Here is a 23,866-nt window from a genome sequence, read left to right as displayed (position 1 = left end):
CACCTCCAGTGAGCAGAAATGACGACATATTATCGGCAGATCCAAACTACGAGGAACTGTATAAATAAGACCAACAAAAGCGTGGGACAGCTCACGTTATCTGTTGTCTTCTTCAAGCGAGTATGTGTCACACCTCATTTCTAATATGTCAGTCTTTGTCACTGTTGCCCGTTAACCGAAGCATGAATGCCAAGAGCTTTCTTTGAAAAGGGCAAATCTTCAAAAACCTAGGGAGTGTGGGATCATGGGGCTGTAAAAACTGTTTCCTTTGACTCTTCTTTTACATAAAGATAATTTACAAACATGAATGCTAAGTTCCTCAGTCACTCCCAATCTGCATTGGTCTGACCCTTGGAACCGAAGTTTAACAAAGAGAAACAATCAGGTTGCTGAGACCTTTACCACCCTGTGTTCTTGAAGAGAACCACTGGGGGACCTCTGATGTCTAAATTATGAAAAATCATACAAACAGCAGCTTTAAAGCTGTAAGGCTGGGCGACGTCTTTTCTGTTAAGATACTTTTTACAATTTCTGTTCTTGTTCTGTGAGGGTATTTCTTGAGATGGGTATAAATCTGGTTTATATCAACCAGTAATTGTTTTACAATTGCGAGGGGTAAGGTAACCATAGGGACTTCATACCCAATCCCTGCAAATACAATACCCTTGAGAAAAATTTGTCATGGACTCAAGAGCTGCACACACTCAACTGCCTCCCCAATAGCACTGATACATATAAGCCTACATCAAACTACTGTATATGCAAACAGAGAAATGCATATCAAAGGGAAACCACCAACGCTTTGCATATCACTCACATTGAACAAGATAACTGCATATATAAGAACACATGAGGTCATGACGCTACTGCACAAGCAAAATATTCACAGTGAGCGATACACTTGACTACTAAAAGAAGCTCGGCAAAGATAAGAGAAATCAATTTGTCCACAGGGGGCGCCAAAATCAACAAACAGAAAATCCCTTACAGCAGCTTTAATATAAATAAATATATCTTAAAGTTGTGTTAGTTTATCAATTAAAAATTCACACCAACATTCCTACTTATGTATTAGGTCTGATTTAAAATGAAGTTTTAATGTGCTCGGAAACTACTCTTCCCCCCTCAGGATCTATGTCAGCAAAACTTCTCCAAATATGAAACTTCTGTATCCATTCTGCATCAAATTAACCAGCAGGTTTAATCTTCACTTAAAATATACTTAAAATATTCTGTGCTACAGAGCCCAGTTACACCTCCTCCTCCATCTCAGCTGATTTTAATATAGATCAACATACGTACATATTCAAAGCTGTAATCTACGCTATCCCATATGGACCATCCAATCAGTAAGAGCACATTGCGTTTTATACTACACTTCAGCACACACACACACCAAGCTCCATAAGGGGAAGACGGATCACTTTGCAGAAATGCATGTTAAATCAGATTTCATGATACAAATAAGTGTAAAGTGTTTGTAGAGGCACGAGTACAAAGTTCAGTCAGTATCAGATGTATTTAATAGCAGCATGAGTGAAAAAACATGAAGAAAAAAGACACTGACAACTCATTTAGAAACATTTGGACACAAACATCCACCCTGTTAGTAAAGTATAAATAGAGATGTGCTTTATTTTAGTGGAACAGCCCCTCTCAGTACCAATTAGCTTGTGTGAAATATGTTAAGGATGTGTATTGACATTGTGTTAGTAGCAAAGAACATAGCATGTGACATAATATTTTCTGAACAAACAAAGTTTAAATTAAGAGAACATTTGAACAAAATGTAACATTGCACAGGTGACAGGTTCTTTTCAGTAACAAAGTTCAAGCAAACCAAAGTAGAGAGCAGGAGGGTGGATCCTGTAAGACACTGCCATCACACGTCAGCTCAGAGTAAAAACCCTGCTGCACTTTCCACATCTAATGAAAGCTCTTACAGTCAGCTCAACCACCGCGCTTCTCCGTTTAGTTACTGGGTTCTAGGAGTTTTATAAAACCAAGGTCATTTTTTTCCAAAGTGAATTGAAGAACTGGGGAAAATGTGAACGATGAAATTCATGAAGTATTTTGCGGCATTAGAGCTTTGAGATGGCGGTCAGCAAGGAGCCGGTCAGCACGACAAAGGAAGCGCACAAGAAGACAAAGCAGTTGGATAAACCCTGAGGGAGTAAAACATGCATGCTTTACATCAGCTTTATGTAAAACTTCTGATTTCTACATATTTGTGGAAAGTAATCCTTAAAGCTTTCCTCTTTTAATCTCAGTTAATGCCGTCGACTGAGAAGACTTCTACAATCATGATCTGGTTATTAAACTGTGGCTGCAAATGTATTAAAAGTCATGTTTTAGGGATGATTTTAAATCAATTAGTGTTGTGATCTTACCTTGATCTCTCTAAACACCAAACATCCCCACAGTGCTGCAACCAGACCGTAACCCTGCAGAGAAGAAAACAAACTAACTGAGAAACAAAGAATATCAACTCCTTTCATGTTTCCACATTGTGTAATTTCAGTGTCTTGAAATAATGTTTATTTAATCACATTACTTTCTATGTTATCTACACTGTTTAATGACCACTGACCTGCATCGCCAGGTAAATGGGGCTCTGACATGTTTGTCAAGTGTTCTTTATTTGTGCTAAAGAAGTTTAATAAACATTTACTGATATAGTTGCACATGCATGCCAACAACCCCCTGATGTTTTATTAAAAGGAACCTACCTCATATGATTATCAAAACCTAAGCAGTCTCGTCACAAATGTCAGTTTTTAAAGCAAAGTCGGAAATTTCTTCTCCAGAGTCCAAAAACTTGCAGGTTCACATGTCAATATTAAGGTTGGGTCAGATCGCACATCAACTAATGCTGTTAAATAGGCTGCAAGGAACACCAAGTATCAGCTATCACTTTGGATAAATCCTTCCATAACCATAACTTCTTTCCATCAAAACTAATAACCAGGTATCTTCAGGTCCAAAGGGTTAACCCTAGAGGCTCAAATGCACACATTGCTAATTGTTAAGAGTGAATATTCAGATTTTATCAAAGTCAAATTCAAGTATCAAGTGTTTTTTAAAGGTTTAAGTTGTTATTATGGTATCAGTATTCCTGTGAAGTGTGATGAATCTCTTTAGAGACACTGAGACATCTCGCTTGAGACCTAAGCAGACCAGCATGGTAAATGAGCCAGTTCACTCAAAGCAGGAGAAGATTCATATGTTCCGCTTCTAACTGCATGATTCATCCCTCAGGGGTCTGTTATGCCTGTTTCTTATTCTGATACAGCTCTGGCTCTGATGATACAGAAAGCTTATGTAGTGTTTCCATGAAATACATGGCTGATGCACTCTTTACATTTCATTTAGATATTTTTTGTGTACAGGTTGAGACTGGCAGTGCCTCCAATATGTCAAAGGGACAAAAAGGGCTTGAATTAACAAAAGTCTCTTCAGGCTGGCTTTCACTGCTTTCAGGACATCATGTACTCACTGCGGTGACAATAGGAAAGGTAATAATCGCACTCAGGTAGTTATTGGCCAGGAACCAGCAGTATGTGGCCAGTGCCCACATCACACCGGACAACATAGCTGAGGAAAAAGGAAACAGAGAGTGTATTTATCCTGGAGACAAAAACACAACAAATATGTGATTACTGCTCACAATGTAGTAGGGTGTGATTAAGTTAAAAAAAAGGTGACAAGATTCAAACACACACACACACACACACACACACACAGAGGAGTTAGAGACCGACTACCAGACGGTACCAGACCCTGATTTTCTGTAATTGAATCACAGTAAATATGTGTTCAAAGTGGCTAGATCTTCAAATTAAAGTCCACCCACTAAACACCGACACAAACTCAGGCTCAAACTGCACGCCATGTTTAGGGATGGATGTTTGCCTCTGCTGCTTTTTGCCCAAAATCAACAAACCCGACACACCCAATGAATGAAAGTGTTCATTTCCATTGGCTGGCAGAGGAAGCTGCTGAATTTCCTCTCATTCTTCCCGTGTTGATGGGAGGCAAAATGGAGCTATTTTTAGACCCTAGCTGCCCCTCAAAGTGCAGGATGCTTCTGATGTTTCCTGAAATAATTCAGCTGGTGGAAATTGTGTCAAACAGCCAGGAGCCCTCATTTTCAGACCTCTGAGCTGAACTGTGTGATTGATAAGAAGCCAGCACCGAGGCAGCAGCTTGTTGCTGGTGTATTTATATGATTACTAACATACTTGGCTGAGAAAAATCTTTCTGCACCCTTATCACAAGTTCTGATCTGAATCTGGGTATTAGCAGATTTCCTTTTCAGGCTGTTTCATGTGAATTACTATTAGTGGCCTGAGAGGGAAAGATAATCTGAATTTGTAGAGATTAATCTGAATATGGAGAAAATGTGTATGAAATTAACACGGTTGTGTTTCCTGTCATATTTCTGTCAAGGTCTTTGTCTAACCAGGTCATTTCTGAATGAAACATTACTTTTTATACAGAGTTTACCCAACCCTGTGTAGAGGAAGTGAATTCAGCCACCATGATGGAAACCTTTTGTTTGTGAATACTTGTATTGAAACACGAGTTCAGCATTTTGGCCTTCTCCATCTAGTTATTACTGGGTGAGTGTGCACTGTATCATTTCAAATCCTGGTCAACAGAATGCCAGTGAGTCAGTCAAATGCAGCCACACCCTAAACCAAACCCTGTTTACCCTGGATTTTTATATAAATTGGTACATTATTTACTAAATCATTTTCATGCTGTTTCAGTAACACTTCAAACCAGCTGATAAAAGCATACACTTTCTTTTCTGAGGTAATGAATCAAGAGAGAAGTAGGGTAATTTTCTCCTCTGTTTTCAAACAATTTGACTTCTTGTTCCAACCAGTAGATTCAAGTATTTCAATACTGGCTTTACTTCTAAAACTCCAGGCCTTGTCCACTTCCTATAGGCCCTTTCTTTGCTTTAAGATTAAGCACTGTGTTCACATGGCAAGGAGTAGAAATGCTCAAACTCCATTGGTAGTTTTTGTTTTACTAAATTACTCAAATTCTAGTCAACACTCCAGGAATCAGACATTTGCAGTGATCTTGTTACACCTCAGATTGATGTTGTAAAACTTAATAAAATAGAAACTCTGTGTGACGCAGATTTAAATTTCATTCATGAGGACTTAAAAGGTTATAGTTTTGCCCAAAAGTATCCCTGTGGGGAAGTGTGAATTACCTGGTAGGATGGCTCTGGAGTAAACCCTGGGCTTGTTTTTCATAGCTGCACAGTAGATGGCAAAGTACACGGTGCTCGCTAAGAAAATACCAGAGCACTGTGCGTAGACATAGTCCAGGTCTGTGAAAGAGATCCAAGAAGAATTGAAAGGTTTATATGAGTTGTATTTTCCCCTGAATATTTGATTAAATAAGAAACAGAGTTTTATGCCTTTGGCTCCAAGAGTTTAAATGACAGTCAATAACAGTTTAAGTGACACATTAAAGCAGCGGGACATTTTATTGACGAACACTTCACTGAAAATAATTCAGAGAGTCCTTCAGGGTATAGGATATTAAACCTTCTGTATTTAAAGACCAGGGTTGGTGGAGTCTGAAAATCAAGACAAGGTTTTAATTCTTAAATATAAAATCAATAGTAGTTTAAAAAGATTCACCGTGTGAGTTGTTCTCACACTGTGGAGCTTTGAAACATACCAAAGGCACTGGCTCCTTGGAAAATGCAGTCCGTGCACGCAGACCGGGCCTTAATGTAGAGGATGGGTGTGAAGGAGGAGCCGTACAGCAGGCCAGATAACACAGCAAGCATGCAGCCGCTGAAAACATGAGGAGATGGAGACCCTGCATGATGGATGGATTTTAAATCTCCACTGACGTGGCTGAATTTATAAAAAAAGTTATTTGCATGCTGGATGCATGGATGATGAAGGTAGGCTGTCAGGACATAATATGCACAGCATGTAGAAATTCTTTTTGCACCGATTTGATTCGACATTTCAGTTTCAGCAAACGATATAAAAGAGGACGGTTAAAGCTGCATGAGAAACATTGCTCATGCCACTCTGGCTTGCACTCATAAGATCCATACGCACCTTGGCAGCATGCTTGTTTGACATTTAATGATTTCTGTTTACATCTTCTACTGTTTTATTAATCCTATTTCTGCACCCTCATTCCTCTTGTGGTATTACAGTCAAGTATTTATGATTAAATCGTTTCCAAAGTCATGATAGGAAGGCTCATAAAACAGATCCTGGGGCTTCATGTGAAATATTTAAATTTCAAAGCTGTTCAGGGACATTTTTGCTGATTTAATCCAAGTCATTGTTTTATAACCCTTCCCTTGTTTGTGCTTTAAACTCCCATGTATAATAGCAGTGTTTGTGAACATGCTGCTCACTGACTGCTAATCGGTTGAGCTCACATTAACCGCCTGCTCTTTGTTCCGATGATATCGATCCAAAAAGGTGTAGAGCTTGGTCCGTTGATCCCAGAGACTGGTCTCTGCAGATAGAGACAGCATAGTCTTTATATCTAGAAGTGTACAGTGAGGTAGTTTTTTAAAAAACTATATCAGGACATACATAATCATCTGGACTCACTTTTGAGAGGCCGAGCGGCAGGAATTGATCCTCCTGGAGAGAATAAAGGCAAATTGGAAATTACTTTCAGAGTTTTCAGATATTGACTTCAAAAGATAGAGGTAGAGAAAAATAAACCGACACTTAATCAGCGTACGTACTCTGTCGATAAGTAATGGGATGGTTTCCGTGTTGGAATGCAAATCCACGTCTGATTTCACAAAGAAGAAGATGAGGCCACTGAAGTAAACACAAAAGTCATTCTGTTATCTAAGACATTACTCAAGATGACAGCAGAACACAACTCTACCATGTTTTTGTCTTGTAGCTACAATGAAACTGGAATACAGAGTGAGGCTTTACAGCTTACCTGAGCAGACACAGCGCAGCTCCACAATAATTTAATACTGGCCTAGAGACATCCTGAGGATTAATCCCAAACCAGCCAAATCTGTGAAAAACAGTCACTCTTACTTCTCATGATTAGGTAGCACAATTGAGAAAAAATAATGCTCACTCAAATGATAAGAGGTGATGCCTCTGTTACAAAGACTGTTAAAATACCTATACAGATAGACACAAAGAAAGTCAATATCACTTACTTTGTACTGGCCCAGCCCATCAACAAACTGGAGGATCCCCAAATTAAAACTCCAAGACTGAGACCGACTGCTTTAACAATTGGAACGACAAGTATATTCCCTGCAGAAAAGAGCAATTTGCACATTAAATAGATAGCAGAGCGTCCCATTATTTGCTCTCCAGGTGAAAAAGTTCCCAAAAGAAGTCAGAAGTGAAACAAGTGAGGAAAAGTGAAGGAAAATTATTGATTATGAGACAATAATTCAGTTTTAGGTACACAGAAGATTCATGAAAATAATCCTTATAAAAGATGAAGAGGCAGTGTTCCCATAAGTTTAGTTTCAGCACAGACACTTAGTTTTTTTTTATCAAGTTTGACACACTGACATTTGGGATTCAGTTTTTCCTTTAGTCCATGAACTCTACATTCAAAGACACACACATAAAAATAATGGGCATGTTTTAAAACAGTAGTAACACCACAGCTGTGCTAGTTTGGACCCTGCTTTTTCAGGGAAGGAAAAAATATGACAAAGCACAGTTAGAATGGTGTTACACCGTGATGTGTTTGAATGCGTCGTCATCTCATGGTGAAAAGAGTGACTCAGTGAAACCATGTGACCTCCTGATCATAGATGAGGTAGCTTACAAGGCATTATTTCAAATATTTCATTAATTTGGGTGATTTTTTTCCCGTCATAGCTTTAACATAATCTAGTACAGTGATTTTCAACCACTGTGCCGTGGCACACTAGTGTGCCGTGACAGATCATCAGGTGTGCCGTGGGACATTATGAAATTTCACGTAATTAGTCCAAAAAAGTATTATTCATATACTGCAAATAACTTGCCATGTAGTGTTTCTGTGCCTGCAGTGTAGTGACTGGCGGAGTAATTAGATACTTGTCCATGTAGTGACCTGTGCTACCCATCCACTGGGTGGCAATAAAGCACACTTATGACCTTGTTAATTTAAGACAATAGAATTAATGATGCATGCGTGAGGTGTATGTGACAAAACTTAGTCGTACAACAGCGATGGATAAATATTCAAAAAAGAAAAATGAAAACTCCAAACAGGGCCCTGGACAAAATTCTAACCCGGATGAAGACTGTGATATGGTTGGTTGAAAAGGCAACTTTTATGAGAAAAAAATTACAACAGTGACTGCAAGAGCCCTCAAAGCTAGCTACTCAGCAGCTGAACTCGTAGCCAAATCAAAAAAGCGACACATTGTGGCAGAGACATTAATACTACCTGCAAAGGCTATTGTAAATAAGATGCTTGGCCCTGACACAGTTAAAGAAGTAACCAAAGTCCCTCTCTCAGATAAATAGATTTATTGAGAGACTAAATGTGTCATTTTGTAAAACTTTGGTTGGTGGTGTGACTCAGGATTTTGTTAATGTATGAAACATGCCCTGGCTCAAAAAAGGTTGAAAAACACTGATCTAGTAGACACAGCTTGTATCAACTATAGCTTGAACACAGGTGTACATGTGCCAAAATACTGCTCTGTCAATGAAACTTCAGGGTGTACTTAATGTTTTAATATATTAAACCAATAAACATCAATGTCCTTACACCTGCTCTAATTCCTCTTGGGATAGCATCTTGTTTTTGTCTGTCTTTTGATGCTTTAAAAGGTCAATCAGCTGCATCCTAACATACACCTGATCATTTAAAAGACACTTACATGACTAAACTCTGCTTCACCACAACAAAAGTTGTATACTCATGAGAGCTTGAAGATTTTGTGAGACACTACCTGTAGCCCAGATGAAACCCCCGAGCATCGCAAAAGGATGAAACTTGGGTGATTGAAGCATCAAGTCTCCAAGCATAGCTACAACCCATATCGCTCCACAGGTTACCCACTGGTAAAACATACCTGTGAACACACAAGAATCAATAAAAGTCAAGGTGAGCAGTCTTATCACTACAGTTAACTCTGTAATATATGGAACTATTAAATAAAATTGAATTATTGTAGAGAATAAAGTTTTAAGTGCGTACCATCTCCTGTCTCTATTCTTTTGACAGGAACAATATTGCTTCCATACAGGAGCACAGCAACCACATTTGCAGCAATTCCGTAGGCGAAATGAGTCATGTTGGTGGAGTTAACTGAGGAATTAAATGTCCCCACTCGGCCAAACGCTGTACTTTGGAGACCTAGAGGAAGTTAAAGCAAATTAAAGGGAGATTTTTAAACATATTTTAGACAACAAACCCTGCCAGCAAAGTCAAACCTTGAGGGGCCACAGCATCATACCTTGTTCAGTACCATTTTCAACGCTCCGACAGCTCTCAATCAATAACGCAATGACAAATAAAACCCAAAGTGCGTATTTTGCGTCCAGCATTTTAAAATTAAACATATTTTCTCTGATGGAGCCGCTCCACAGTGTTTACACCCAGCAGGAGGCCGCGCGCGTGTCTTCAGTGACGAGGAATGTCTCTCATCCAGGTGCTGCTAATTATCCAATCAATCAACGCGACACATACAGGCTGCTGTGAATACATGACCGGCACACACAAAAGGCCCAATCTCAATCTACCCCCTAAAGCCGAGGCACCATCCCTGCTTTCACGTGCTGCTCAGATGTTAGGGGTTCCCAAGTTAGGAAGTCTTTCATCCCAGTGTGGTGCGTTCATGGGCTGTGGGTGAAACTGTGGGAACAGTTCAGACTCTATGAAAATATATTAAAATTGATTAACTCTGTGAACTAAAGGACGTCTAACGTGGACAGCAACTAACTTTTGCAACATTTGTATCCACAGTTAACTTATAAAAACTAAGCCGGATTGATTTTGACTGAATTAACTAATATTGACAATTTCTGACCACTAAGATGATATTTCCTGATCTGCCATGTTCCTGTGTAATACCATTCAAAGTCTATACACTAGTCAAGTCATCATCAAACTTTTCTCCCACTTCCTAGTTGTTATACTGACTTTAAGGAGCTGAAAGGTTAATTTTCACAGTCGGACACTCAAATTTCCAAATATTCCCACAGCACGTAAATGCAGGATAAACCTCTGTGTATTTATCTGACGTCAGGCGTTCAGTAGGTGAGTGTGTGAGTGCACGAGGGCTTGAAATTGTATAAAAAGATGAATAGGAAACACTATCACCATTCAGTATAAAGAAAAGAAAGCCAACCCATCTCTAAGCTATGAATCAGTGGATAACAGAGTTCATAACTGTTTGATAATCAACCAAAAGTCACTATAGTGATACATTTAAATGATGAATTTTGACTTAAAGTATGATTGACCAATAGCAGTTGCCATATATTACCAGATATTGTTATTCACATTAGACATCAGTACTGATTTTCTGCTTTACACTGTCAATGTCTGCTTTTAACCTTAAGTAGGGGATGTAAATATTCTGATAGAAGCCCCCCCTCCTTGCAAAACAGCTGAGCTCTGTTGTATTACTGGCTTTCCATGTAATTAGAGATTAAACATTGATTAGATTTTTATCTTGTTGTTGAATGAAATTGATATTTGTTAATTGAATAAAGATACATAATCATAAATCTAGCTTTATTTGCCTCTTCCTTCCTATCTTAGCTTATTTGAACTCACTTTAAATGCAAATTTTAAATTTACTTTTAATATATTTCTAATTATCCTTTTCTTTTCTGATTTATTATATTTGTCATTTTAATTGTGCTCTTTTGTGCTTGTCTGAATGTTTCCAGTGCTTTTAATGTTTTAATGTAAAGCACATTGAGTTTCCCTCGTGTATGAAATGTGCTATACAAATTAAGTTGCCTCCCTTGCCTTAACTTTAATCAATAATTCCAATCATGTTTTGAATTCAGTGTTGATGCTCCAGTGACATGAATCAGTTGACCGTTGCTGCTTGTTGTGAAATATTTGATAGGCTAGTTTTTATGTATGAGTCAACATTAACACAGATTGTCTTACATTTTCTGGCTCAGGATAAGAAGTAACATAACAAGTGACAAATACGTTTCAGTGCAAAACAATACATTTGTATTAATCAGCTTATAATGGACCACACTACTGTTATCATTGAGGAGACAAGGGAGAATGGACACAGTCAGTATTCACACATTACGGCTGCTATAGTTTCAGCAATGAAGATGGCAGCTGGTAATGCAGTGGGGACTTTAATACCTCACATGTATGATGATGAGGATGAGGATAAACAGGAAGGTGAAGAGGACTGTCTGAACTAGCTGCATTCATTCATTTAGTCACCACTGTGACTTGAAGTAAGGTACTTCTGTCTTGTGCTGTGCTTCAGGCTAACATAATCTCCAGCAGGCAGCTGCGAGCCAGCAGGAGTTCAGTTCCTTATTAGTTCCCATATTTCACAAATCTTCTTTAACATTTGACTGTGGTAGTGACAGTGTTCTATTTTCTCGCACCTTAATTATGCCAGCTATTAACCAGCTATTATTAAATAGATCTTATTTCCCCTGTAAGGTGATATAATTATTGTTATTATTATTTCTGCTATATCAAACATTATAAGCACCTGTAACGAACAGTCTGAATCTCCCATACCTCTACCTGTCACAATTCTTCTGGCCCATTGGGTTGATAGAGAAATATTTCATGCTGTGAAATATTCTACAGTTTAACCAAGCTGGAGGCTGTTCAGGTTAGAGAATAATTAACAAGCTAATGAGGGGAGTGTGATGATCATCATTGTTCTTCACAGAGGCTATAAAACAATAGTTCTATAACTAAACCTGTCTCTACTCAGGTCAGGAAATCCTCTGCCTCTGTGCCTGCATTTCACTACAACAGGATGAGACACTGTTTTCCTGCAGTTAATGTTACTGCTTCCCTTCACGCTGCTATTCTAGTCTTTATATTCTATTGTATTCCATTGTATTCTATATTTACTATTCTAATCTATTCTATTCTAGTCTTTATATTCTATTGTATTCCATTGTATTCTATATTTACTATTCTAATCTATTCTATTCTAGTCTTTATATTCTATTGTATTTCATTGTATTCTATATTTACTATTCTAATCTATTAGATTCTAGTCTTTCTATTCTATTGTATTCTTCTTTTCTATTCTGTTCCACATATTCTGTTAATTGTATTATTTTTCAATCTATATATTCACTGTGTATTCTACTGTATTTTATTCTAGTCTATTCTATATATGTTCCATTATAAATATTCTGTAGTTAAAACTCTATTCTATTCCATTCCATTTTATTCTATTCTATTCCAACGAAAAGTCTTGCTGTCAGACAGTCAAGAATAAAATAAAATGGACCAGCAGATGTCGCCTAAAACTCGTAAATGTCTGATGGATCAAGTAACTCATCACCTTCACCTCTAACCTCACTATTTCTACCCATTTAAATCCTCATGCAGTTCATCACTTCTATACTAACTTTATTTTTTCTTGTCCTTTATTGGAAGTAACTACTGTAATAATCCCAAATATTTATACAGAGATCATAAAGATTTGGATGGAAGTTATCTGACATAAGTGTGGAATGTTTTAAAGCCACTATTTATAACTAGGTGAATGCTTCTGGAGAATTTTTCATGGTAGTAAACTGTTTTCGATTTTTTTCCCCTCAACATTCTTCGTAAATTAAATTCCATGTAATGCTCCAGAGTCCTTGATATGTATTTATCATCATAAAAAATGAGCTCTATACGGAGAAAAATACTGTTTAAAATGAATTCAAATCCCCTCATGTTAAGTTGGAGGGTGGATTCCCAGCCCGTCCATCCCCTGCGCAGTTGTCTGAGTGCACAATGTGGCCATAAATCCTCCCTTCCAAAATGAGTTTCCGAAGTTGAGCGCTCCTCCTGGTTTGAGTTTGGCGCTATAAAGACACTCAACCATGATAATATCATTAGTTCTAATGGGGAAGTCTCGCTTTCACTGGCTCTGCTTCCCTTTTCTGAGACTGACGGGCAGCTTTCGGAGGTGTCCTCCTTCCAAAAGGAGTTTGATCATTGGGATCGTTTGTGTTATCTATTTGTTTTTTGTAGTTTCACAGTTTGGATACTCGCTGCAGAGCCAGGACAGGAGGACTGATAAAGACAAGTACAGACACACCCGTGGATTGTATAATTTAGAAACTAGTGATGCGCTACCAGACTCTGTCCCCACGCGCTCTAACGTGGTGTACATAACTCTGAAGACAAAGCGCCTGAAACCAGCAAATATTCGTGGGACTATCAGACCAAAACTGAGGAAGAAAGTGAGGAGGAATATCACGGCTGGCTCAGCTTTTACGCAGAACAAACTCGCCACTTTGGAGCAGGACGCGGGCCAAATCAATCTCAACTTTGAAAGCAACACTTCCTTGGGGGAGATCAGGGATGTTAATTATAAAACTTTGGATTTATTCCATAAATCTCACATAGATGAGCAAACAGACTCTCACATTAGTTCTATCCGAATTTACAGCCAGAGGGCACCGCCATGGCTCAGCACACAGGACGTGAAAGCCATGCGCTTTCTCGCGGATTCCAAAGTTTTGCGCGTCAAAGAAGTTTTTCACGGAGACTCTCCGTCACTCCTAATATTTCAGGGAGAGACTGGTGTATCAGTGACCGACCAAAGGAACACAGAAAGAAACGATGCGTGTGGAGGCCGGTGTGGGATAATTAACAGTCCTGTGGACAACACGGAGGTCTTCGCTTTCCACCTGGACAGGGTGCTTGGACTCAACAGGACGTTACCAGCAGTGAGCAGGATGTTCAGCTTTTTACACGGTATGCCATCAAACCAGGGACTAGGTCTCTTATTTCCTGACTGAAACTGGATACATCTGAGTGTCAGTGAAAAACAATGAAAGATGATAACCAGAGGTGGGGATGCACAGTATATGTCTGAGGAAAAAAAACAATCTAACCCGAATAACTGGACCCAGATTACAAACTGCATCCCATAAACCACAGATCTGTCATCAGTTCTACAGAGAAATAGACATTACCAACACTTCTCCTGTTAAGTTTCAGCACTGGTTTATGACAGATTTAGGTGATTTGAGGCATACAATTCATTCAATTCACCCTACAGAACCCCCTTCAGTTTAATTTATGGAAGAAATTCACTTTTTACAGTATTGTGTTAACCCTTCAGTCACTTTATGACATGAACAAGTTAAACAAAGGATCCATGAAACCAGGTTTTCAGAGGTTGTGATCATACAGTGGGAGAGTAAGACATTGCTTATCTAAAAGTCATGTGTTTTTGAGCCACACACATGAACTTTACATGCACCTTTTCCCTGTTCGCAGGACTGCTTACAATACCTCATGAGTCAGGACTAAAATACAGAAACACAAGAGAACTACTGTCCAAAACCAAAACTGACAATCTTAATGTGAATGTCTACAGCAGAATAATGTCAAGAATAATGAGACTGGGAAAATCCGTCTTTGACAAAGCAGCTCTTGCAGGGTCATGATGGGACAAAACCCTGGAATCTTTTCATGCCAGTCAAATTTCCAAAAATAGCTTAAATGTATTATTAATTCACAGGGAAGTCACACATTTACAGTAAGAATTCAATCTTTCACTTCAACAAAACTTTGAGACTAGCTGCAAACTTTATAACGAGCTCTTTCAAAAGGTGTAGAAACTCTGGGGCTATTTTATCGGCAGGTGTTTTAAGATATTATTCCAACTTATTATTCCAACTGGGACTCAACAGTACAGAAGTTATCTCCTGAATATGAACTGTTACCTTCAGGTAGATGAAACAGAGCCTGGAAGTGTAAGAACAACTGATTTAGGGTTCTCAAGGCGGGCTTTAATCACGTCGTCTCAGAAAACAGGTCCCATAGTTTCTGACTTATTAGTAGCTTTATAAACAGTGGTTAAAAAAAAATCTCTGCAAAATTCAAGTATATGACATTGTTTATATTTGTTTTCAGCACCATTAAGAGCATGCTATTTAAGGGTCCTGTGAGGAACTTTTTCGATTTAGTGATTTTGGCACCCCCTGTGGACAAAGTGGTACGACTTATCTCTGATCTTGTCCTACATATCAAAGTAGTGTTCTCTCACAACAAAATATGTAGTCCTGTTGTCTTTTAAGAAGTCAAATGTATCGCTCAAACATTTCAAATATTTGCTCTGAATGTTTTAAGCACAGGCTGTTTCTTGAGGCTAAATTGTCACGTACTACTTTTACTGACAGAGAAATTCCTGAAACAAATCTCAACGTTATCTGATGTATCTCCTGACTGGTCAAAACTTGCATTTCATGGACTTTCTATCTCCTGTGTTGATCCATGCATCATAAAGGATGTGTTTATCATGTGCAGATGTTAAGTGAAAGCATGCTCATTGAGTTTTTCTGGTTAAAGATAGCTTAAAAAACTAACAGAGACTGAACAGTTGCTGAAACATGATCATATAATCTGTTTATCCCTCCTCTTTAGATGGCCAGCCCTGTCCAGTGATCTCATGGGATGCGTCTCTCTACCCAGAAGGCCTTGCTGCAGGCTCATCCACCGTGAGGTTAACATGGGGCGAGTACCAGAGCTCTCTGAAACAGAGGTGCTGGCTTAAAAACATTAGCCCTAAGCCTGACTCCGGCTGCTCCACAGTTCATCACTTTGAGTGGAGTAAAATGGCTCTGTTTGACTTCCTGTTGCAGGTAAATACAATAAAATAAGTGTTTGAAAAATGAAATCAGAAAATTCAGATTTGATGAATGTTTCAATTTTACAGAATGAGCTGTTTCAGCCTCCCCAGGCTTTGATGAAAAAAGAAAAAGCTGAATGAATCACTTTATCAGAATGTTTTTATTTGGCACTAGCAATGTTCTCCTGCAGCTGTTTTTGATAGAAGAAAAAAAAAGTAGGTTCAATATTCTCAGAGGTATTGTCCTTTGGCTGAATACATGTCTTGTTTCCTGCGTGGGAAGCCCGTATCTCTAATCAGATTTTGACATTTAGGACACATCACATGAGGATTCTTTGATTCATCTTTTCATGGAGCAGGAAATAAAACATAGAAATAACTCAAATAGCCTTGGAAGTTGTTGAACTCATAGTGACTCAATATTATAACTCCTACCACCTCCAGTTCCTCATAAAGCAACTCATAAAGAAGTGATGAGAAATTCATAATGTGCAGTGAAGAGAAAGACGCTCCACAGGGAATAAAAGCTATCTTGTCAGTCGCAAGTGAACTTACTAGAAGGGGTTATTTCACTGACATATTTGGTTTGAAACAAAAGACAAATCACAGCATTTCATGTCAAGGAAAGTTATTTCCTTGTCCTCAGCTGACCCTTGAATAATGTGCAAACCAAAGTGACAACAATCACAGCTGGAAGCTGAAGTTAAATCTGTCTGATTGTCCAAAGCCACCGTCTGCCTCTGCTCAAAAACTGTAATACATTAAAGTTCCTCTTACATCTTTCTACATAAAACTGAATCACTTTATTTTTTAAGATCGTGCCTCAAAGGATGGTTTAAGTCCTTCTAAAGAGTGTCTTGGTGGTGGTTTAGAGTTCTTTATTAGACAGCTGTGTGAAGTACTTGGTCCTAGCAGCGGTTGCTAAGCAGAATAAACTAACTATAATCATATCAATGTGCAGAAAGGAATCCAGTTGACTCAGATTGGTTTGTTTATGGCAGAAAACCACGAACACAGACAAAACCAGTTGAGAAAAGGCGAGGATAAAAGACATAAAAACTGTAGTCAAAGACAGAGGAATCCACAAAACTGAAGCCAGTGAATGGAGTGAACAGTTACAGGAACACAATATGCGATACGAGTTAAATGAAAATAAAATGTAAGACCGACAGTGACGAGACACAAAAACTTGACTAGGCATGGCGCTGATTCATGCGATCCTGACAACTTGCGACCTTGAGATAAGAAGCCAAGGTGGGAATGTTCCAAACTGCAGTTCCCCAAATGTCCACTTGAGGCTGGATCGAAAAAGCTATGGAAGCTACACTCATACCCGCTCTGCTAAGCAGATCTTTACAGCAGAAACAAACATGTTTACAGTCTGGTTCAAAAAAATATTTTTTTCTGAATAGCTCATTTTCCATTTGTACACACTGTATGAGGTCGGATTTTCTTTAGAAGTCATTAGTTTTGAACAGGGATGCTCTGATGTGACTCAACTCCATCTCTTTGCCTCTTGCTAGGTTGACCAAAAGTTAGGTTGAGTTAGCATTTCCAATATGGGTGACATCACCAAGACTACGTCCATGTTTTCTTCTGTGTACGAGTCATGTTTACCTTGTTTTACATTCCCATCAGTTGAAATTTGAACCTTAATTTTAATTAAAAACAGCTGAGTTAGCTTGTTGAAAGAAGGCTACAGAGTTAGTGTTTCATATGGATAGCTCAAACTGAGTGTAACTGGTTATTGTGAATGGAAAGGTATGAACATTTTGAAAATAACAGAATAATTTCTGAAGTAACACTTGATGTAAAACTATTGATTAAGTATCACTGTAACAAGCAAGCAGAGGAACCTCTTCAAGATTCCAATCTTCTATAGTCATCTGCTCACTATACATCGCTCCTTCCTGGTTCTCAAATTACCAATTATCTAATAATGGGCTTAAAGTTGACATTTAAAATGACTCTGCCAAAGGGTTTGGAGATGAAAAGGTTTTGCTTGGGCATGCAGAAAAGTGTGTTCGAGGGCTTGTTCCTTTGATTGACAGCAATCTTGGAGGTATTTCAGCTGTCACACTTCATGCCTTCGTGGATGCACACCGACCCGAGCTGTCAGCACCCCCAGGTTCCTCATGAAGCTGCCAGTGAATGGCACTTATCCTCTCTTCAAAATTCCCATCTGAAACCTGTAATCTTCAACATTGGATTCACAGGTTACATAATCTGAAGCGAAAGTCAATCGCATGCTTAAGCATGGAGAGAGAGTGAAGGATGGGATGAAGTCACACTCAGGATTATCGGTTGACAGCCCATGCAGAGGAAGCAGGGATTGAATAAGAGGATGCTGCTTGATGAGCTTAGTAAAGTCCCTAATGAAGTAATGTCATGTCAGCTGCCTTGTGGTCCAATTCATCTTAATGTCTGATTAAATTAACCAACAGGATTCGTGCCAACAGAAAGCAGTGAGGCTTACCTGTAAACAGATTTGTTTATGCATGCAGACTCTGAAAGAAGGAGTTTGTTGTCCAATCCTGTCTGAGTGGGCTTCAATGCAGGAGAAGCGTTAGTGTGGAGAGCAGAAAAGGAAACACATGTTGTCTCAAGTTCAATCCTAAGAGCCAGCGGCGACTGTCTGACAACAATTTAGTTTTCATTAATCTCCATACACAGGCGATGTTCCGGTTTTAGAAGTTGTCTCTCAATTTGAACTCTGTTCTCATGCTCAAGTTGTTAGACTGTAAACATTAACCGGGGCATGGAGAAAATAAATCTTGGTCTGGATATTTATCAGTTTTCTGCTGGAAGGATTAGAAGCCTCAAAATATTGTTTTGGAGATTGTTCTTTCTCTGCCAGACATTTCCAACAATTCTCAAAATAATAATCCCAAACTTCCTACATGCCATATGTCACAGCTGTGATTGTATTCTCAGGAGATTAACTACCAGTAACAAATGTCATCTCTCTCTTAGATTCACAGCCGCCTGGATCAGAGCTGCTGTGGATTCAGGCCCAGGTTAGAGGATCTGTGTGTGGAACTTGGACACCACGGTAGATGTGTTGACCAGAACCACATACAACTGGCGAACATCGTTCACCGAGGTCACGACCCCAGACACCTGGTCTTCACCAACAACAAAGGATTCTTCGACCGCAATGAGGACAACCTGGACTTTCGGCTTCTGGAGGGAATTAAAGAGTGAGTCAGATTTTAGTTTACTGTTTCACCCTTTGGTTTTGAGTAGATTGGTCATTTGGAGCACTAAGCTTGGAGTACACAAAGGCACATTTAGATTTTGTCCTACAATCAAAATATTTGCTGGTTAGAAAAGTCGAGGATCACCACAGGACCATCTATCAAACACTCATTTTCTGGACTTAAACTGTCTGCAGCATGATTGGCTGTATTTTGCGAGCTGTCAGGTCATTGGCAAGAAGTCTGTCTTTGGTTTTTGTTAGTTGCCAGTTTCCAGAATTTCAGATTTTTTTTCCCCTCTGAACATTTAGAGAACAGTTAAATTTGCAGTATTGTTGCCTTTACCAAAAAATGTTACAAAAGTCTTTGTAAAAACTTAGATCTGGTTCACTTAAGTTAATTTGGGCTTTGGATTTGAGCCTTTAGAGCATGTTAACACCTTTCTTCTTTTAATTCCCCACAGATTTGTTTTGATTTGTATTTCAAAACCGCACAACACAGACACTACTTTAATTTAATCCACCCTTCAGTCAATAAATCATTGAGCCACACCTCAGGGGAGACAGGACAGGAACTGTGGTTTGGCAAGCAGGTGTGTGTCTCCTCCTGAAACATGGATCTTTTTGATCCTTATCAAAAATCCAGCTTCTACACACAGTTGTAAGGACAATACAAGTCCAAATTTAGCTTTCATCAGATCACCTGAGGATGAGATGTCACTCACAGATCTGATGACATCATGTTGAAATCTATACAGACCTGTGAGGCTTCTTTGACTTTCATGAGAGCACAACAAACTGATATTTGACATTTCATTCTGGGCACACTTTAAACTGATATGTGGAGAGGAAAACACATGACAGTTTCATTATGACTCTACTACAGTCATCTTTAAGTCCACATGACTGAGCGAAACTTTTGTGTCTTTTGTATTGTCATTTATTTTCATGAAATTGACCCAAACTCAGTGGAGTGAATCCAACGCCAAGCAGCAAGTACATCTTTCAGTTTTGTTCATTCCCAATCATTTTTCAGGATACACTGAGTGCACATGCTACTTGTCATGACAAACATTTGTAGATCTGTCTCGTTCTTGTTGCAAATACATAAGCCATGAACACGATCGCCCACATTTGTTCCTCCAAACCTGTCTGCTGCTGCTTGGCTTCACATGACTATCGATATTTGATTTGTAGCAGCAGAGATTTTATCCACATGTTAACTTCTAAGATGTCAAAACGAAACACCAAAATGTTCCAACTTTCAGCTTGTACTTGTTTGTGAGAAGTTTGTTTACCTTGTTGCATAGCAGTGTGCCGCCACACACGAGAGAGGATGGATACAGAGGCTTTAAAGGCATTCTCCTTTGTTCTTCATTCTTTTTGTTCTGAGCTTGTTGTGTTTTTTGGTGTATCTGTGGTTACAGCTTCCATCTTAATGCTGCAACATGTGGAGAAACATCCAGTACAAAGCAGCAGACAAATTCAATTACAACACAGTGCTCAGGTTTTCTAAATTAAGAACTTGATGCTTCAACAGCAGAATTCAGATGATTTCTGCTCCCAGCAAAAAGCAGCTCTACCTAAGAGAAATGTGCCTTAAACAAACAAACAAACAAACCAAGTCCAATGTACTTTTTTGTGACTCATTGTTTATCTGTGCAGGCTCCCAGAGCAGGTTGTGTCAGTGCTGAGGAGCAGGAAGCTGAGGGAGAAGCTCCTCCAGTCTCTGTTCCTGGATCAGACGTATTGGGAGAGCCAGGGCGGCCGGCAGGGCATTGACAAGCTCATCGATGTCATCGAGAGGCGGGTCAAGGTGCTCCTGACCTACATCAACGCGCACGGGGTCAAAGTCATCACAATGAATGCGTGATGAGACTGACATCAATGTAATTGATGAAATTACTGAAATATCTGAAGCAAATGACAATTTGTGAATTCACTGTGTCCTTTCTGACTGGCCTTTTAAAGCACACTGGAGCTTTGTCCACTCACAGTTTCTACAAGGATCTGGAATAAAAACAAACATATGAGATTATGCTTCAGAGTTAAATGTAATCCAGTGTGTGCCAATTCTCAAATTATATCACAGGAGCATGAGAGCATATGCTGTCAGAAACTCAGAGTGATTTCACAGAGAAATACTGGAACAATGAAGATTAGTCAGTCATAATTTATTTTTTCTTTATACATTTTTAAAAAATATATCTATTAAAAGGTTAATGAAGGACATGTACAATTTACACAATTATTCCAAATGTGTTGTTGTTGTTGTTAAACTGTAAAAACAAGCAATTCAGGTCATTTGAGGTTGAAGGGATAGTCTGATTTTTAGAAGTAGGGTTGAATGAGGTGCCTGTCAATAGGAAATGTTGTGTCTCTGGATGTTGAGGGATGCAGATTGCAGCCGTATGTGAACCGCTGGTATCCTCTGATTTAGAAAGAGCCTGAAGTACTGTTGTTACCAAGTCTCACTTGTGACACCAAGTAATTTTCTCGTGGGCGTGGGCTTGCAATTTACACATCTGTACCTCCCGGTCATTTGGGATCTCTCACTCTTTCAGTTAGCAATAAGGTTTCTCTCCTCTCTTCTTGTATTCTTTGAGTCACTGAAAAAGTTCCAGATAGAGCGTAAACTTATACAGGGAACAGTTCTTTGGTTGGAGTTTGTTAAGATTAGCTAAATTACGTCTGCAGCGGTTGATAGCCTAACTTCCATTCTGGTTCTCAGGCTGCTTTCTCAACAAAGAGGCCGAGCTGCCCTGCGTGTCCTGTGGGTAATACACTTATGTATTGACAAATACCTCAAACAAACATGCTAAAAAAATCATACTATCCCTTTAAGGTTATATAAAGTTTTTTATTTACAGATACTGAGAGAGACATGACATTTAAAAGCTTCAGCTTTACTTAAAGAAACCAGTTTTACTTTTCTTCTTTTGTGTCTTCATGTTTTATTTCCTCCAAGGCTAACGCACTTCCATCATTATGTACGTAATATGATGCTGTCATTACTTCTGCTCCTCCTGAGGCCTTTCAGTGAGTGTGATTTACACTGTGTATGAGTGGAATGCACTAAATAATAAGTTATTTTCTTTTCCGCTCTTCGAATAAATGGCAGGAATTAACAAGTTGTAAAAGCCTCTTAGCATAGCCAACAAGCAACAACTCAGATCAGCTCGGTGTGATTATATGTTCTCACACTCACTGAATTTTTTTTGTGTTTTGAGTTTTTTAATTTTGTGAACAGTCTTAAATATATTTTCCTTTGTTTTTTGGTTTTAAACCCCCGAAGAAGTCAAAGAGCTTTCATAAACGTATCCAGGGCATCACTTGTTTATTAAACACGTACAGAATGAACTTAACAAAGTGACTGTACATTAGAAACTGAAGAGCTAGAAGAGAAGTCACATGATCTTACTCTGTTTAAAATGCACTCTCATGTGAAATGTTACAACAAAACACTATTAGCCCCAACCATAACTGCATTATTTATTTTATTTCTTCCTTTTTTAATCTGTATTTTTGTCTAAAAGTGTCATATGGTGAATAAAACAATCTGTTAAACATCTGATACGTATAATTTGAATATTTTTTAAGGGAATGAAGCACAATTTTGTGAAGTTTTGAGCTTTTTACGTGAACTTAGCTGTATATAATGATGACATCACATGTTTGGGGAGATCTTTTAGTCAAATAAAGGCCTGAAATTTTCATCCCCTCATATTTGATTTTAACAACATGTGTCAGCGCGTATTTGTATATAAAAAGATACTAAAATATGTCTTGTAAGTGTATTCTATGAATGAAAAATAAACCCAACAGCAAATACATTCTTTCCTCATGTCCAGTCTCTATCAGTCAAAGCATGGTCAGAAATAGTCTGCAGCTCTGAAACCTGACCTCGAGCGTGGTGTCTGCCTTTCATGCTGTCGTAAACAGAGAGCTTTGGGCTCTGAGAGTTGGAGTCGATGGGGCTTTGTGGGTTATTTTCTCGCGTCCGTGCCTGGGCATTCACACGGCTGTTGTTTTAACCCTTCTGCACCCGCATTAGTGCGTCAGTGGGGTCCATGCCTCTGGGAACAGGAGGGGTCTTTCAAACACAAACACACAGACAGCTCTGCAGCGGAACTTTCTTTCTTTACGTGCTTGTGTGTATGCATATGCTCACGTAATAACATACACACAGACAAAAGATGACTTTTGACATCAATATAGGTATGCAAAAACAAATGTAAAGACACACAGGCATCAGGATCCTGACCTTTATAGTCCGCCCATGTCACCACATTTAATCTGCTCAGTGAAATCAGAGCACTGGGAAAACTGTGTGCAGTTTTGCAGGTCAAGTGCTGCAGTCCAGCCAATAAACACGCCTTAACAAGCAGCTAGTTTATTAATCAACACACACTCAAACAGCCAAACTTTAGATTACACTTATGGAAAATCCCTTAGAGAAGAAAGTCAATAATTCCTCCTGTACAAGCAAACGTGTTGATAAAATTACTCCAGTCAGGAGAGGCAAGTAAGTAATTGAATGAAAGATGAATAAATTGAAGATGTGATGATGATTTATTGTCGGAGTGTGGATTATGATTGAAGGATTTCTGCCCTCAGCGTTCCTAAGGTGTTTGACCTCCATCACCAGAGGTAGATGAGAAGATGATGCTGATGGAACTGTCTGGGCGGTGATAAAGAGATGAAAGGCTGCGATTAACGATGGCATGAATGATCCAGAGGCAGAGGAAAAGCAATGTTTGGCAGTAATATAATAGGCCAACAATGAGGGTGTGATGCAGTGTTATTATAGATGTGACCAGGCGATGAATTGGCACTGGAACGTCATTTATTTCATACACGAATGCATC

At 38.9% G+C, this 23,866-nt stretch overlaps 2 protein-coding genes across 2 annotated transcripts; one reads left to right on the top strand and one right to left on the bottom strand.

The window, feature by feature from the left end:
• Positions 1 to 1,500: 1,500 nt before the first annotated feature.
• Positions 1,501 to 9,781, bottom strand: tmem144b (transmembrane protein 144b). The gene is made up of 13 exons (XM_034689993.1): positions 9,449 to 9,781; positions 9,190 to 9,348; positions 8,942 to 9,064; positions 7,193 to 7,292; positions 6,961 to 7,041; positions 6,752 to 6,830; positions 6,612 to 6,644; positions 6,434 to 6,513; positions 5,707 to 5,825; positions 5,231 to 5,350; positions 3,497 to 3,594; positions 2,391 to 2,444; positions 1,501 to 2,165 (listed from the first exon to the last, which is right to left on the bottom strand). Exons 1-13 carry the CDS (start codon positions 9,552 to 9,554, stop codon positions 2,082 to 2,084), a joined length of 1,236 nt encoding a protein of 411 aa, XP_034545884.1. The 5' UTR covers positions 9,555 to 9,781; the 3' UTR covers positions 1,501 to 2,081.
• A 3,211-nt stretch (positions 9,782 to 12,992) lies between these two features.
• gask1b (golgi associated kinase 1B) lies at positions 12,993 to 22,831 on the top strand. The gene is made up of 4 exons (XM_034690921.1): positions 12,993 to 13,920; positions 15,598 to 15,815; positions 18,776 to 19,002; positions 20,664 to 22,831. The coding sequence occupies exons 1-4, from the start codon at positions 13,041 to 13,043 to the stop codon at positions 20,869 to 20,871; spliced, it is 1,533 nt and encodes a 510-aa protein (XP_034546812.1). The 5' UTR covers positions 12,993 to 13,040; the 3' UTR covers positions 20,872 to 22,831.
• Positions 22,832 to 23,866: the final 1,035 nt, after the last annotated feature.

The sequence above is a fragment of the Notolabrus celidotus genome, chromosome 8, assembly GCF_009762535.1.
Source record: "Notolabrus celidotus isolate fNotCel1 chromosome 8, fNotCel1.pri, whole genome shotgun sequence".
Taxonomy (NCBI): domain Eukaryota; kingdom Metazoa; phylum Chordata; class Actinopteri; order Labriformes; family Labridae; genus Notolabrus; species Notolabrus celidotus.
Note: the sequence above shows the minus strand (reverse complement) of the source record. Positions and strands in the feature narration are given on the sequence as shown.